The sequence below is a fragment of the Podarcis tiliguerta genome (assembly GCF_965153285.1).
Source record: "Podarcis tiliguerta genome assembly, chromosome: 1".
NCBI lineage: Eukaryota > Metazoa > Chordata > Lepidosauria > Squamata > Lacertidae > Podarcis > Podarcis tiliguerta.
This window is the reverse complement of record NC_139534.1, coordinates 30476628-30493166: the sequence shown is the minus strand read 5'-3', so window position 1 is coordinate 30493166 and position 16539 is coordinate 30476628. Positions and strand designations below refer to the sequence as shown.

Genomic DNA, 16539 nt, shown 5'->3' with positions numbered 1-16539 from the left:
TTTCTGTTCTTATCCTGAAGCAAAGTTCTTAACCTGAAGCACTATTTCTGGGTTAGCAGAGTGTGTAACCTGAAGCGTATGTAACCCGAGGTACCACTGTAGATGGTTTTCAGTGGCCCACGGATACATACGCCTGCTTGTTATTTTGTGGCCCACAGAAACATAGGTTCACTGATATCGTCTTGCTTTGTTGTGGTGGCTGTTTGACTGAGGGTGCACACGAGGGGGAATGCCTTTCTTACCCACTCTAAAACTGTAATGCCTGTCCTTGAGGGAAAACCACTATGGCTATCCTTCTGAAATGTGGCAGGATTCATGCCCTCAGATTCCACCCAATTCAATTCTGGCCCAAAAGGAAACAAGTTATACGTAGATGGTTCCGTTTGGGGTGGGGTGGAGGGGGGAGAGAAAGAAGCAGACTTGGATAGACCCCAAGTTAGATCCCATAGCCCATGAAGCGCCTTGCTTCAAGGTGGGCTCGCTTCTGAAGCGCCAGATTTATTATGAAGAGGCAAAAGCAGAGAAGAAAGAAAGAAATTCAACAAGAAAAAGCCACAACAAAAATCCGTACCTTTCTCTTGTTGTCTGCAATCTCAAACTTCTTGGAGGGTTCTTTCACCTGATCCTTCAGCTGTAGGGCATGTTCTTGAACTGTCATAATTCCATCTGCATCGAGATTGGCACATATCTGGAAGCAGGAAGGTTATAACAGACATGGCATGTGCATTTTGTGAGTAATGCTGCCTAAAGACGTAACATTTCTCCCCATGAAATCAATCTTAACATAGATTTTCTAATTAAGCTTTCACTACCTCAGATGATTAATAAGGGTGCCCAGCCATGAATAAATATGTGCATAGTGGGTTTTTTGGCTTCAACAACAATGTTTTGCCCAATCCAAAATATAGATTTATGGCTGTGGCTTTGATTTCTGGCTTCCTCATCCTCTGGTTTTCTCATTCCCAGTTGGCCTTTTCCAAATCCTCCCATCTCCGCATTTGCAAATAGGCAAATTAATGTTGTTGCTATTGATTGATTTTAAAAAAACAAAAACACACCAACCAACAATAAATTAAAGAAAGCAGTCAAATCCTAATTCAACAATATAGGGGGGAAGCGGGGCACATTGATACACCAACAATATTTCAATATTGAGAAATGTTATTTGTGTTGCGACATCACTAAAACGTGTCTTTACATGTGTGAGTACAACACTTGCAACCCCGCTGCCCGCCAGTTAGCTGTTGGTGTTTGACAAGAGTAGGTGTGTTTTTAGTTTGGCCAACTAAAAAATTATGTGAAGTGTAAAAGTGTTCCAACACTGTTGTGCGTCGTTTAGTTAAGATTTAAAAATACCAATGGTAAGTTATTCCACTCAGTAATCAGGATTACACGTGATTTTTAAATAAGTTCAATGGTTTTATTAATAATTGTTAGTTTTTTAAAAAATGTCCGTTGGGGCACTTCGATACACTATGACACAGGGCACATTGATACATATAAAAGTGCCCCGCTAGTGTACAACAGTACCCCAATATACAAATTTGCATGAAATCTCTAAACTCATTAAATTTGAAAAGAAAAAAACTGTTGTTTACTATGTGGCCTAAGTCATTTCTAAATATAGTATGACTGATTATCATGTGTCATATCTCAGGAAAAACCCAGGATCTTGTATGTTTGTCTTTTTTTTAATGGATAGGTGTTTGAGGAAAGATTAACATTAAGTTTTGATGTTTTGTTAAGAAAACCTACCATAAAGTCTATGATGTCTGTGAAACACTGTTAGTTTTGATACGTAATTTAGATTTTGAGTAACAAATTGTAAGGCTGATTATGATCTCTCACAATTAAAAATTGTTTTTCATTAAATTTTTGCAAATAATCACCATTCTCATACAATTTACGCTTTGTATCAAAGTGCCCCGTAGGTGGGGCAGAATGATAAAAACCCCTTTTTTAAAAACCAAAGTCATTACATTCTTATTATCTTCTAACTTTAATGGTTCTTTTGATTGCTATTATAATATTGATTAGTTATGCCATGCATCAAGCCAAAAAAAATTATTATTTGACTCATTTTTGTGACATAAAATATGAGATTGAATTTTTCTGTATCAATCTGCCCCACTCCCCCTGTCAGGGAGAGGCATACGGGAAAAGATGAAAGGACAGAAACCAGCAGTTATAGAGAGCCTAAAGAGATTATCAGCAGCCTGTCGTCTGACAGTGGATCTGACGTAGAGGGGGAGGAGGATGAGCCTGGAACAAGTCATTCTGTACCCAGAGGAAGTCAGGGGAGGAGTTTCCGCAGACTTGCATGCTGGGTACGGAAAAGGAAGAAGAAAGATTAGAGGCGGCAACTGTGCAACAACGGGACAGACGCTAATTGAAACGCTGGAGATGTACTTTTGAACTTTGTCAAATAAATCAAATAGTTTGGAACTGGCTGGGAGCCCGGAGTCTTATCTATGCCAGCTGGACAGCATTAAGCCTCTGACACGCCCCCCTATTGGTTTGGATCCAGACTTGACCTTCCAAGTCTACAGTGACTTACTTTCAAAATATGCTGCTCAGCCTTTGCCGCATTTTTCGCACCTCCGACGCCAGGTGAAGCTGTCAGCCCCAGAACCTGAGCTTGTGGAGAACACTGCTTTCCCTCTTTCCTTTGCTTCTCGTTGTCCCTCTTCTCTTTTAAGTATTGGCGCATGATACCATTATACACCGCTTCCTTCTGAGTGTGATGGCATTCATCAATGATGATCAGGGAGAACTCTGAGGGAAAACATTTATTTGTTTAATAAGATGTCTTACCAGCTATTCACCATAAAGTCCCAGGAAGGATTACAACTTTTGTTTGGGATTAGGGCACCCATTTCCATTGGAATACACACACACACACACACACCTGGTTGCTTGCAATAAACCCAGTCCAGATTGGCAGTCTGCATAGTTTGGCCCTGAGAGACATAATGCACAGTGCACAATCCTAACCATGTCTACTCAGAAGTTCTTTTGAAAAAAGTGGAGAAGTGAAGCTATAGGAAACCAGGCAATGGGCCTTCTTGGCAGTGGTGCCCGCCCTGTGGAATGCCTTCCCATCAGATGACAAGGAGATAAATAACTACAGAACTTTTATAAGACATCTGAAGGCAGTTCTGTAGTGGGAAGTTTTTAATGTTTGACCTTTTATTATGTTTTTCTGTGTTGGAAGCCTCCCAGAGTGGCTGGGCATAAATAATAAAATCATTATTGATGATGATTAAAGTATTCCATAAGCAGCATGCCCCAATTTGAGACCTCTTTTCTTCCAAAATCTAAGTGTCTGTTTTAAGCATGTTTCTAAAAGCACACAAACAAAATGTGTTTAGGGCCTCAGAACCACGAACAGGCACACAGTTATCCACAATAAATACCTTTTAACTGAACTCCCTCTTCTTCGTCCTGGTCTGCATTTTGCAATGCATTCTCAAGGATCTGAGCTGTGCAGATAATGACATCGTAATCTCTGACAACTGCAGGGAAGGAAATTTTCAGCTGAGAGGCACCGCTTAGCCCAATGACGCGATACCGATGCTTCAGGAAGGGGTGAAATTCTTTCCGGAAATGCTGCTCCACCAATGGCACCTAGGAAAAGGTTTCCAGCCAAGAGTTGGGGATACAATTAAGCCCCTACTGTAATAATGACCTTTATTTAAGCTCTTTGCGCATTTGCGAATTACACAATAGCATCCAAAGCACGCTAAGGAGTTTTGGCCAAAGGTTATGCAAGCTTACCCCACTAACACGAATCACAGAATTGTAGAGTTGGAAGGGATTCTGAAGATCATTTAGTCCATGTGTAGGCAACCTAAGGCCCGGGGCCCAGATCCAGCCCAATCGCCTTCTAAATCCAGCCCACGGACGGTCTGGGTATCAGTGTGTTTTTACATGAGTAGAATGTGTCCTTTTATTTAAAATGCATCTCTGGGTTATTTGTGGGGCATAGGAATTTGTTCATTCCCCCCCAAAAATATAGTCCGGCCGCCCACAAGGTCAGAGGGACAGTGGACCGGCCCCCGGCTGAAAAAGGTTGCTGACCCCTGATCTAGTCCAACCCCCTGCAAGGCAGGATTATGAACTGTGCTTCCTCTCAGAATGAAGGATTTCGTTATTTTGGAACCAAAATGCCTGCCATCCTACAGTTCTGTGCTTGCATGACTCACATAAGCAGATAGCATAGCGGTTCTCAAAATTGTCTCCCCACCCCGTTGGACTGCATGAAGTTTTGTTGGGCACCTTGGTGTACCGCTTAATATGCATTTGTTTTTGCTCTACAGATCCAAGAGCAGGCACAATTTTACAACTTTCTGGCAATGCTTTAAGGAGAGACCACATCAACATCATTTTTAAGAAAATGATTGGCCTTAAGACTAGGGCAGGGTTTCCGAAACTTGGGTCTCCAGCTGTTTTTGGACTACAACTCTCATCATCTCTGACCACTGGTCCTGTAGCTAGGGATGATGGGAGTTGTAGTCTAAAACAGCTGGAGACCCAAGATTGGGAAACCCTGGACTAGGGTCTTATTAGCCTGTTTGATAACCCAGCCCTGGTTCAAAGACAATTTCGATCTTAACTGTCAGAAAAAAGTACATCGAGCACAGGGCCAGGTACAGATATTCTTGAGGGTTTTGCAAGCTTTTTGAGGACCTCCTAACATCACAGACCACTAGTAGTTCATGGGACCCAGTTTGAGAACCTCTGGACAGCGTACCTTGTTGACAAGCACGATAACTTTTGCATGCTCTCCGGCTTCCGTTCTCTTATCCAAGTGGTTTTTGGCAATGTAGACGGCTACTCGGGTCTTGCCACTGCCTGTAGGGAGGCACAGGACAATATTCTTCCCTTCCAGGGCTGGTTTGGCGACCTCCATCTGGTAGTCTCTGAGAGTCAGCTCTGGCTCTGGTGAAGCTCTTGTCTCTTCATCCTCAGCATCATCTGCAGGTAAGAGAGACCACTCCTCTATAATTTCTGCCATGCAGATTTAGGTGTAAGCCAGAGACACCCATGTTTTTTGACCAAAGGTAACTCCTGCCTTCTCCCCATAACAGCAGAAAATGTTTGTGCAAACACCTGTCAGGCCACAATATATGGCTGACGGGCTACTAGAGTTTCCTTTGGGCATCACAGCTGGTGTCAATTCATTCTCAGGATGCACAATTTAAGGCTCCAATCCTGCACACCATAGGTGGGAACCTTTTTCAGCTCAAGGGTCATATCCCGAACAAGCCCAGCCAACCACATGAGGGTAATTTTGGGCAGGTGAGCAGGAGCAGTTCAAATATTAATCATGGTTGTTCATATTTAAACATTTTAATGAAGTGGTTCTATTGTGCATTTTAATTACGGTGTCTTTTAAATTATTCTGTATTCTAATCATATTATTCAATTATTTTTTATGATTAGTAAACCATCTTTGCATTCAGTGGTATACAATTTAATGAGTAACAATAGTAAAAGCAACTGAATTTAGGACTGCTTGATGTTTTATGTTCTTGTCAAAAGAATGTGGCCTGTTACTGACTAGAATTATATTCATATGATAATATTCAGGGGCCAGGATTGTTTTCTGTTTCACCATATAATATGTTTTACTCTGGAGACCTATGGGGGAGAGGTCAAATAAACAGAGACAACTGCATTTTAAAAGACACTATATGGATTGAAAAGCCTACTGCCAAAATTTTACGATATGCTAAACCAGGGGTTGGCAACCTAATTGAGGGTCATTTAACCGGCCCATGGACCCCTGCTGCTTGCTCAGTCAGCTCCTGTGTGCTGCGCTAAACCGGCATGGAGCAGAGCGGGGACCACCTTCTGTGACGCTGGGCAGCTTCCCATTGGCTGCAGGAAGCTCCTGCAGCCAATGGGAAGCTGCGCACGCCTCCTCCGCACCAGAAATAGCGTTTGCGTGTGTGCGAATTCTGGCCCACCGTGGCGTCTGCGGGACTGTGAACCGGCCCAAGCCACAAAAACTTTGCCGACCCCTGTGCTAAGTGGATGGAGCCAAAGGAAACACAGACTGAAAGGGGCGGGGGGAAATTCAAAGAGTATCTCATGATATTTGGAAAAGATACCTTCTTTCTGATGATATCATCATTAGTGGCCAAATCATACAGAAAACACTATAAAGTTATATTTGTAAGCAGTATAAAGGAAGTGTCGCATCTTTTTCTATGGGCAATTCTCCCGAAAGCCCAACTAAGCTAACAGAACTCAAGTGAGGCTTGGATAAGATCTGCTAATGGAAATCTCTCCAAGTGGAAGAAGAGAGCAATGGAAAAGCCTAGGGTGGGGACAGTGGACGAGGCAAACCTTAAGGCAGAGAAGAGGGTTATTTTCACCTAGTTCATTTCCCTCTAGGTCTCCTGATTCAGTCTCTGATCATTAAATACAGGGTGAAGGGGAGATAATATTGGTTTATTGCATTTATATGCCACCTTTTTCTCAAAGGAGCTCAAGTTGTCATACATGGCTGTCAGGGAACTGCCATCAGCTCAGAGGTGAGAAATAGAAGGGCAGCTGGGTTACGGGGAGTCTCCGAAAATCTTGTGAAGCAGTTCCTCTTCCGGCGAGGAGGAAAGCCCCACCTCCAGGGGAGAAGAGGTGCTAGTGAGAGCCTTAACACCGCTCCTGAGCAAGGGAAGCGCGGCCTTGCCATCGCCCATCCTGCGCAGTAGTCTGAGGCGCAGAGAGGGGCGGAAACGGTTGGGGGTAACGAAACTTTTATGTTGGGGGAGGTACAAAAAAAGACCACTCCCAGATTCTGCTAGTGATTGAACCAGACATGAGCTTTGGGACTCTTCACTGTAAATAGTTTTGCACCAAAATAAAGCTTGTAAAACACAGGTCGGAGTCCTGCCTGGTTACTCTCGAGCAACCGCAACAGCACCTGACAATGGCTAGTCACCTCCCCATTTTATCCGCACAACAACCTTGTGAGGTAGGTTAGGTTGAGAGCAAGTGACTGGTCACCCAGGGACCTTCATGACCATGTGGGGATTTGAAGTCTGGCCTCCCGGGTCTTATTTCCAACTTTCTAACCATAAGGACCTAAGATGGGCCCATGGCCCATCTAGTCTAGCATCCTGGGAGGAAGGGAGGGATATTAATTTATCAAAAAAATTGGGTGGGCCCAATACAAACAGAACTACTAAGTATTAATAACATTAATTTGTCCAAGAAACTGAAGGATCCTAAGAGCTGTGCTGAATTACAAAGAATTACAAATTGCCCTTCCTTAAATTGATATTTGCATCCTGTCTGTCTCCAAGGCTTTGGATGTCGCACACAAATATTTACAATTTTACGTCTTGAGTTGGGAGGGAAGAACACGCACACCCTGCTGCCCAAATTACAGCTTTCCTCCAAGCCTGCTATAAACATCCTCTAGGTTATGAGCGCCTTTCGAATGCAACCCACAGGGCAGCTGGCGCTTGCGATGGGCTCCTTACTGGGAAGAGCAAACAAGCTGCCATCAGCTACTGGGCTTTGGGCCAATGGCTGGGTGCTGCCCTTCCCTTTTGGTACCAAACAGTGCTAAGACGAAGATGGTCGTCTGGTCTTGGACCTCTTGTTTCTAGCACAACAGGGGAAGGAGGGAAAATACACCATTCCATCAAGCAGCAAATCTTGGGGCAGGAAGGCGAAACAGAATCCACACTCTCTTTCTGTCTGATCCTCAAGCAGTTCTGATCTCACGTATTCATTTTGTTAGATTTTGCTCACAATGCTAGACATGAGAATGCCACGGTTTCTACCTCGACAGCCTACAATAATGTGGCTTAAATGCTCACTTATCCAGCCTTTGTCGGCATAATTTAGACAGTAAAATCATAAAAAAGCAAGGGGGGGGGGCAGAATCCATAAAACATTGGTATTCCAGACATATTAGACACATAAAACATATAAAAGACTCAATAGTCATCATTAAATAAAATTAAGTAGTTTTAAATCTAGGCTAAATATCCTGAAACAGTCATTTCAAGAATACAGTAGTGCCCCGCAAGACGAATGCCTCGCAAGACGGAAAACCAGCTAGACGAAAGGGTTTTCCGTTTTTCAATGCGCTTCGCAGGACGAATTTCTCTATGGGCTTGCTTCGCAGGACGAAAATGTCTTGCGATTCTTGCGATTTTTTTTCGCTCCCCACCCCCTTTTTCTAAGGCACTAAGCTGCTAATAGCCTTTTAGCAGCTAATCCGCTAATCCCTTAAGCCTTTAATAGCCGCTAATAGCCGCTAAACCGCTAATAGCGCTAATCCGCTAATAGGGTTGCTTCACAAGACGAAAAAACCGCTAGACGAAGAGACTCGCGGAACGGATTATTTTCGTCTTGCGAGGCACCACTGTATCATCCCTCAACAGATAGTGTAAATGTTTTGCATTTTAAATAGAGTTCCGTGGGGAAAGTCAGACCTGAATCACCGTTGGCGAGGCTGCACCGCCCAACACTCTCGCTCACATCACTGACGCTTGCATCCAGCAAACTGACGTCAGAATCTGGCAGACACAATTCAGAAATGAGGGTGTAAATATTTTGTGATATGCAGTTACTTCTATCATAGGTTAATGTGCTTCACATTTTGATAGACCAGAACCGTCTCCCTCTAATCTCATTTTCAGCAAAGCACCTAGAGAGAGGAATGTGCTGTCCCCACAGCTCAGGCTATCTTAGATGCATCAGCTGAAGCAAACCTGAACCTTTCCATGTGTTCAAAATGCTTATATTGCCCTTGTCTGATTAGATTTACCAGCTCTAAAATTCTTGCTTAATACTTGGGACACAACCTTGAATGCCATATCTGGAATTAAACACAGGTCACAATGCGACCTGCTCAGACTACACAAGCTATTAATGCAAGAAAATGTTTGCCTAAGACTGCAATCCTAAGCACATTTTACTAGGGGGTAAGCATTATTTACCACTGCAGGGCTTGCCTCTGAGTAAACATGCATCAAATTGTGCAGTAAAGCAACCACACTTTCCTAACAAGGAATTGCTACGGGTGCCACCTACTGGTCAATGATGCGCTTACAAAAAGAGTGCAAGAGAGCAAGTCTGAAAACAAACATCGCCATCCTGATAGGTTTTGACTCCTGAACCAGACAGAGCATAGTTGCCATAAAGATGGAGTGAAAACCTGGGCATGCTAAGCTGAGATCTATTAATTCTCTCCTGTGTTGCAGTGTGGGTGGACCCACTGGGGGGCGGGAGTATTAAGGAGTCTGGACATGAGCAAAAAGCTCCTAGCACCACAATTTTTTAAGGACAGATGGGGAACCTTTTGCAGCTTGAGGACCACAATTCCACCCAATATGTTTTAATGTGCTTTGGGAGCTCCACTACAGGGCAGCTCCCATGCTGCAACCAAGTACTGTATTTTTCACTCTGTAAGACGCACTTTTCCCCTCCTAAAAAGTAAGGGGAAATGTTTGTGCATCTTATGGAGCGAATGCAGGCTCCATGGCTTCAGTGACTATCCCTGAAGCCAGGAGAGCAAGAGAGATTGGTGCGCACCGACACCTCTTGCTCTCCTCGCTTCGCTGGAGAGGTGCTGCACAGCTTTCCCTCTCTGCGCAGCACCCCTTCAGCGAAGTGGGAGGAGAAATGGAAGGGGCTCCATTTCTCCTCCCGCTTCTCTGAAGGGGCGCTGCGCAGAGAGGGAGAGAATATTATTTTTCTTGTTCTCCTCCTCTAAAACTAGGTGCGTCTTATGGTCGGGTGCGTCTTGTAGAGCGAAAAATACGGTAAATAAACAAACTTTGTTTAAAAAAGCCGAGCTGACAGGTTACCTGAAACTGCAGAACTCCCTCCACACGATTCTTCTGAGGCATTCTCCTCACGGGTGAAGCTGCTCCCCAACTCAGCACCCTGCTTTGGATTCTCAGGTACCTGAGGTTCCTCAGTGCCCATAGTTTCACCTGCAGGCATCCCGTTGACTATTTGCTCTGTTCACACGAAACAAAATGTTATTTAGCAACATCGGAGATCAGCCCCCATACGCAGGCGAGCAAAACAGACAACGTGGGGACACAACAAGGCAGGGAGATAAACCATAAGGTAGACCAATGTCATGTTTTAAACTCAAATTTGAAGCAAGGTGTTGGAAGAGCTGTGCCCAGATCTTCTATCGTTTTCCCTAAGGTGAATTCCGACCAAGGTGCTGTAGGAGGGAGAGTAGGCATGTTTGTTTGCTTTTTTAATGTATTTAATGAGTTTTATTAAGCACTAGTGGGAGGTGCCTGGTGCTGCCCGGCATTTTTAGAAACCAATACATACTGTGATGTTTAAATGGATGGTGTAATTTTTGAGTTTGGATCTGTCATGCCAAATATCAGGTAAAGTCATGTCTTGGTCTACCATCTTGGGCAGTTGTTCCCAGGATTCCACGACTGCTTAAACTTGTATAAGCGTGCTTTATATTGTTGCTTTCAGCACGTTCCTGTGCACATCTGCTCAGAAGTAAGTTTCACTGAGTTGAACAATTTTTAACATGTGATGTGTACGTACATTCGGACTGCAGCTTTCATGTCAAAATTTACACATATGCAGTTCCCAGCATGTGCTTATTCACACCTTCTGTCCCGCTCTTTCCAGGCAGAAGTCAACACTTTAAAGCTCTGTGTCCAAATGCTCTCCTTTTTTGCGCGATTACTTTCCACACAAAAGCCTGCTCTTTGGCGCTCAATCAGAGCAAGTGCCAATTTGAGTTTTCTGTGGATTCCCATTTGCTCCAAATCAGCTTTAAGGAGTGGGTTTTCACAGGGAAAACTCCGGAACAAAAAGAGAGAGAAAGAAATGGGGGCTTAGACACATAGCTTTCAAGTGCAGACCGAGTCTGGAAAGTGCAAGAGAAAGGTTAAGTGTGGGCAAGCCCTGTGTTTCTGTTTCCCCAGAGCAACTGCAGACCCTTCATGTACAAAGCGAAGGCTAAGAACTATACCTATTCAAAACTATAAGATCATTTTTCTTACCCTCTTTATGTCCACTTAGGATATCTGCGGCATCTTCATGCCCAGAGTCACGCAGGGCCTGCAGAAACGGTGACAGCCACTCTTTCTTCTGCACTACTCTGCTCAGCAGCACCCTCACCGCTGCTGCATTCCCTGTTGCTGCATTTTCGGCTCTGATCTGGGTTAAAAGAAAAGGGAGGAGGGAAGGAATACTCACACTGATACTTCTGTAAGATGTATCATAGTACAGTCATACCTTGGTTGTTGACGTTAATCCGTTCCGGAAGTGCGTTCAACTCCTGAAACCATTCGCAAACCAAGGTGCAGCTTCCAATTGGCTGCAGGAGCTTCCTGCACTCAAGCTAAAGCCACGTTGGACGTTCAGCTTCCGAAAAACATTCGCAAACCGAACGCTCACTTTCAGGTTTGCGGCGTTCGGGAGCCAAAACGTCTGAGTACCAAGGTGTTCTAGAACCAAGGTACGACTGTACCTATAAAACAGGTTCCTTTATTGCCCTGCAGAGAAAATACTGGAGTAAAAGTATTTCCATGGGAAGCTGGGTGTGTGCAAACCAGCCTTCCATAGTCTGGTCCTCTCTTGCTCCTATGTACTTCGGTTCCCATCAACTCTGGCAAGAATGGCCGCGGTGCCTGGGGCTGGTGGGAGTTGTAGTCCATATGATATGGAGGACCCCAGGCTGGTATAACCATTAGTGAGAAAGGGGCTAATGTCCTGTATTTTCAAAAATGCCATTTCCGTGGGCAGCAGTACAACCTGGACCAGTAACGATGCATTTCATGTTCACAGTTTCTTCTGGGAAAGGAACTTGTCACACCCATTATTCAAGCTACCTGTGAGAAATGGAGTGTTTCTGAGTGTGAATCAAAATGTAAAGCTTTTCCTGTGCTGTACTATTCCAGGACTACGATAGGGACAGAATGTTCAGTGCAGGTGGGGAAGAATCCTTCCAGGTAGAAAAATAACTTGTCAGGAGACAGACTGCCCTGAATATTTGTCTGCAGAATGCCTATTTCCCAAATAGAGCTGTACCTTGGCTCTTGAACACCTTGAGAGTCAAATGTTTTGGCTCCTGAACACCGCTAACCGGGAAGTGACTGTTCCAGTTAGCAAACATTCTTTGGAACCTGAACATCCGTGGCTTCCGATTAGCTGCAGGAACTTCCTGCAGCCAATCAGAAGCCACGCTTTGGTTTCTGAAAGTTTTGGAAGTCAAATGGACTTCCAGAACAAATTCCGTTTGACTTCCAAGGTACGATTGTATGGAAAAACAACATAGCAACGCTAGGTAGCAATAAAACCTGCAATTCCACCCTGCCGCCACCAGCTTCAAGTGGTGCAGTCCAAGGAAAGCCTTTAGCCAGTCGATTCCACAGAATGGTTTGTTTGTTAGATAGTTTATTAATTATACAGCCCTTCAACCTGTAAATCTCAGGGTGGTTCACAACATAAAAATTCAAGATGAAAGCACAAAACGCGCAATAAAAGCAAGTACAAAAAACCCACCACCACAAACGAATAAATCCCCCTTGACAATGAATGTTTAAAGTGACATGGGTGGCGCTGTGGGTTAAATCACAGAGCCTAGGATTTGCCGATCAGAAGCTCGGCGGTTCAAATCCCCACGATGGGGTGAGCTCCCGTTGCTCAGTCCCAGCTCCTGCCAACCTAGCAGTTTGAAAGCACGTCAAAGTGCAAGTAGATAAATAGGTACCGCTCCTGCGGGAAGGTAAACGCCGTTTCTGTGCGCTGTTCTGGTTTGCCAGAAGCGGCTTAGTCATGCTGGCCACATGACCTGGAAGCTGTACGCCGGCTCCCTAGGCCAGTCAAGCGAGATGAGCGCCGCAACCCCAGAGTCGGCAACGACTGGACCTACTGGTCAGGGGTCCCTTTACCTTTAACCTGATCTTAATGTGGGGATGGGCCCTCTAACCTTACCCTAAACATGTGAATGGATGAGAGAGAGAGCTCAGTCGATATAGAATGTGAGACTCTTGATCTCAGGGTTCAAGCCCCACTTTGGGCAAAAGATTCCTGCACTTCAGGGGGTTAGACTAGATGACCTCCACGGTCCCTTCCAGCTCTGCAATTCTGTGATCCTATGATATATACCCAAATACCTCTCTCTTGAGTGGGAGGGGGGTTGGATCACGGACGAATTGTTTCAGGCAGCGTTACCTACCCGCTCCACGTCCTCGAAGGTAAAAAGCTGGCACTTATCGGCTACCTGCGTGGCTCTCAGCTTCTCCACGAGAGTCCAGGAGAACAAGTTCACCAGGAACTTGCCCGTGTCGTCCATGGCCTCGAGGGAAGGCGAGGGCAGCTCGCTCATGCTGGGGTCGACGTAGTCGGCGGCGCTGAAGCCGCCCCTCGACAGCGCCTCGTAGAATTCCTGGCACAGTCCGGGCGGGCGGCGGTCCTTCTCCAGGGCGAGCAGGAGCTGCTCGGCCGCTTCCACGTCCCCGCGGCGCTCCGCCACGGCTCGGATGACGTCCTTCTCCTCGTGGGGCAAAGAGGGCATCTGGTCCAGCACGGGGGCCACGCGCATGTTGCTCTTGATCCGCCCTCTGAAGCAGCAGATCAGGTACAGGATGGCCTCGTCGCGGTCGGGGGCCGCCGCTTCCATTCTGCCGTCCAGGGTCTCTTAGCTCGGCCAGGAGGACCGCCCCGTCTGCACGTGGGGAAGGGCGATCGTGGCTGTTGCTCAAAAAAAGACAAAGCTAAAGCCAAGCAATCTCTCTCGTTGCTCTTGGAAGTTTTGTCTTTTCCTGGAGGGAGGAGCAATACTCCGTTCTTACCGATCGCTTCCTTTGCCACTGGGCTAGGCGACTCCGCCGGCCGCTTCTTATAGGACATGGCACTTTCGGTTTCTATTCTCGCCTGGTGCTCGGTTTCCAAACGCTGGCCGGCTTTTTCCTGCAGGCCAGTTTCGCTTTCCCGTGCTTTGCTCGCAGCACAAAGGACGCAACCACGGCGACCCGCCGTCCCAATCAACCCACGCAATCCTTCGCAAGGAATGTGGGGGGGGGGGGGACCTGTGTCTGTCTCCAGGGGTGGTTGTACCCCCATGCCCCGCTCCCAGCTAGGATGGCCAATACCGAGGCATGACTGGAGTGCAAAATGTCCAGGATCGCAGGTTCCCGTCCCCGCTGCAACCAGTTTGGCTCATGGGTCACGTCCAGGGGGTTTGTTTATTGAGCGTTCCTTCAGATTTGTTTACTGGCAGGTTACGCAATAGGGGGTTCTTGACTGTCTCTATTTTCTGGCGAGATTCAATCACATGCCTGGTAAGTAAAGCTGTTTTGAAGCACTTGGATATGGCTGGATGGTTACGTGGGAGCCGGTTGAAGTTAAATCCTTCGAAGACAGGTCCTTTGGCTGGGTCGGACGATATGGGATGGGGGGGGGGCAACTCCCATCTCTTACGGGGGGCACAATTAGTGCCAGCACCATCCGTTAAGAGTTTGGGTGTAATCTTTGACACCTCCCTTTCCATGGAGGTGCAGATTGCAGCTATAACAAAGGCGGCATTTTTTCATCTCCTCCAAGTTGGCTCCTTATCTCTCTCGCCCTGACCTAGCCACTCTGATCCACTCGATGGTCACCTCCAGACTGGATTAATGTAACTCGCTCTACGTGGGGCTGCCCTTGAGACTGACCCAGAAACTCCAGCGGGTGCAGAATGCTGCAGCGAGACTCCTTACGGGGTCCTCGCTGCGAGATCACATTCACCCGGTGCTATACCAGCTGCACTGGCTCCTGGTGAAGTACAGGATCAGGTTTAAGATGCTGGTTTTAACCTTTTAAGCCCTATACGGCCTAGGACCCTCGTACCTACGGGACCGCCTCTCCTGGTATGCCCCACAGAAGAACTTACGGTCTTCAAACAAAAACATCTTGGAGGTTCCGGGCCACATAGAGGTTAGGCTGGCCTCAACCAGAGCCAGGGCTTTTTCGGCTGTGGCTCCAATCTGGTGGAACGCTCTGTCACAAGAGACTAGGGCCCTGCGGGACTTGACATCTTTCCGCAGGGCCTGCAAGATGAAGCTGTTCCACCAGGCCTTTGGCCAGGGCACAGCCTGACCCCCTCCTTTGGCAATCCTCACAGAACTCTAGCCCAATGGTTGCCATTAATCTGATTTGAATTAATTTTATAATGAAATGATTTTAGAATGTTGTATTATTTTACTGTTGTTAGCCGCTCTGAGCCTGACTGGCTGGGGAGGGCGGGATAGAAATAAAATTATTTTATTATTATTATTATTATTATTATTACAGAACAATTCCATTTTGACACACACCAAAAAAGAGAGGATTTTTTCCAGGAATGTTCAGGGAAAATGCACTCAGGGAAGACTTGCCTGACACACTGACTGTTTAACCTCCCTGCAAACAAATCAAAATGGATGCTTTTTAGCGTGGCAGGTCCACACACACAAATTATCCATTTTAAAAATCACAAATGTTGCTTAGTTTCTAGAAACTCCAAGGCACACTCTACCAATGCTCAGTAAGTGGGCTGTCTGGAAATTTCAGTGTAATGTTAAGCAATTGTCAAACCACACTTTCCAACAAATTTCTCCATAACTTTTCTTAACACCCAGAGCCCAGAGTCTCTCTCTCTCTCTCTCCCCCCCCCCTTCCCCGTTTTGAAAAGTGGGTTTGTGGTGCCAGGAAGGGTGCTGAATGTACTTCAGTTGTACAACATAAATTTGCTGGTATGTGACTGAATTCCACCCACAAAATAGCAAAGGTTGAAATCTTTGTGGTGTTTTCAGCCAAAATGGCACGAGTCGTGTGCACACTTGGAAGTGAATCCTGTTGAATGAAGTGAGACTGCTTTGGAATAAACATCCTTAGAATCTGCTTGTAAGAGTGCTTTTACAAAATAAAGTAAAAATAAATAAATCCCTGTCTCTAATTCAAGTGTGTGAACTTGAGCTAGTGCTGAAGGGGATTTTATCAAAGCAGCCTTCTTTAGGTTTCAGATTCACAGTAAGAAGGGAAGTATCGTTTCTAAGAAAACAAAAATACAAGTGACTGGCAATCTCCATGATAATAAGTGCACCTGGCATTTCACGTTTTTATTTTCCCTCTTTATGGATTTTAAAATGAAGGTGGTAAATGGCTAGCAGGCATTGAAAGGAAAATCAGAACGTGTGGCCTATCACTTGACTTGCTGCTTATGCTCCCACAACTAGAAGCACTCCAGACAATCAAGTGCAGAATCCTAGAGATTGAATTCCAAACCCTTTGCAGTGCAGCCAAAAAACCCTGTTCCCCATTGGGGTTGGGAACTCCACCCTCATTTGGCCAGGACATTCCATATTTACACCAGCTTTACAATCCCCATCTACGCAGAGCTCTTGCCCTCGCAAGATTTAACGTCTTGCCAACTGCAGTTTTGCAAGATAGATTATTGAAAATCCCATACTCTGAAAGATGCTGCCCTTGTGGTACAAACAGGTCAAATCCATCACACGTTTTATTTTACTGCCCATTTTATGCAAAAATATAAGTATTTGG

General features: G+C 45.6%; 1 protein-coding gene across 2 annotated transcripts in view; it reads right to left on the bottom strand.

The window, feature by feature from the left end:
• The window catches only part of IFIH1 (interferon induced with helicase C domain 1), a 28033-nt gene that overhangs the window by 11293 nt on the left and 201 nt on the right, over positions 1-16539 (bottom strand). The window contains exons 1-8 of one of the 2 annotated variants that reach the window (XM_083407181.1): positions 13196-14197; positions 11016-11172; positions 9834-9989; positions 8457-8540; positions 4754-4977; positions 3417-3627; positions 2558-2775; positions 572-688 (exon numbers count right to left, since the gene is read on the bottom strand). In XM_083407181.1, coding sequence (XP_083263307.1) covers positions 572-688; positions 2558-2775; positions 3417-3627; positions 4754-4977; positions 8457-8540; positions 9834-9989; positions 11016-11172; positions 13196-13639 — 1611 coding nt within the window. In that variant the 5' untranslated portion in view covers positions 13640-14197. Of the gene's footprint in view, positions 1-571; positions 689-2557; positions 2776-3416; positions 3628-4753; positions 4978-8456; positions 8541-9833; positions 9990-11015; positions 11173-13195; positions 14198-16539 lie in introns of those variants that run through there. The other variant, XM_083407182.1, reaches the window with a different exon arrangement.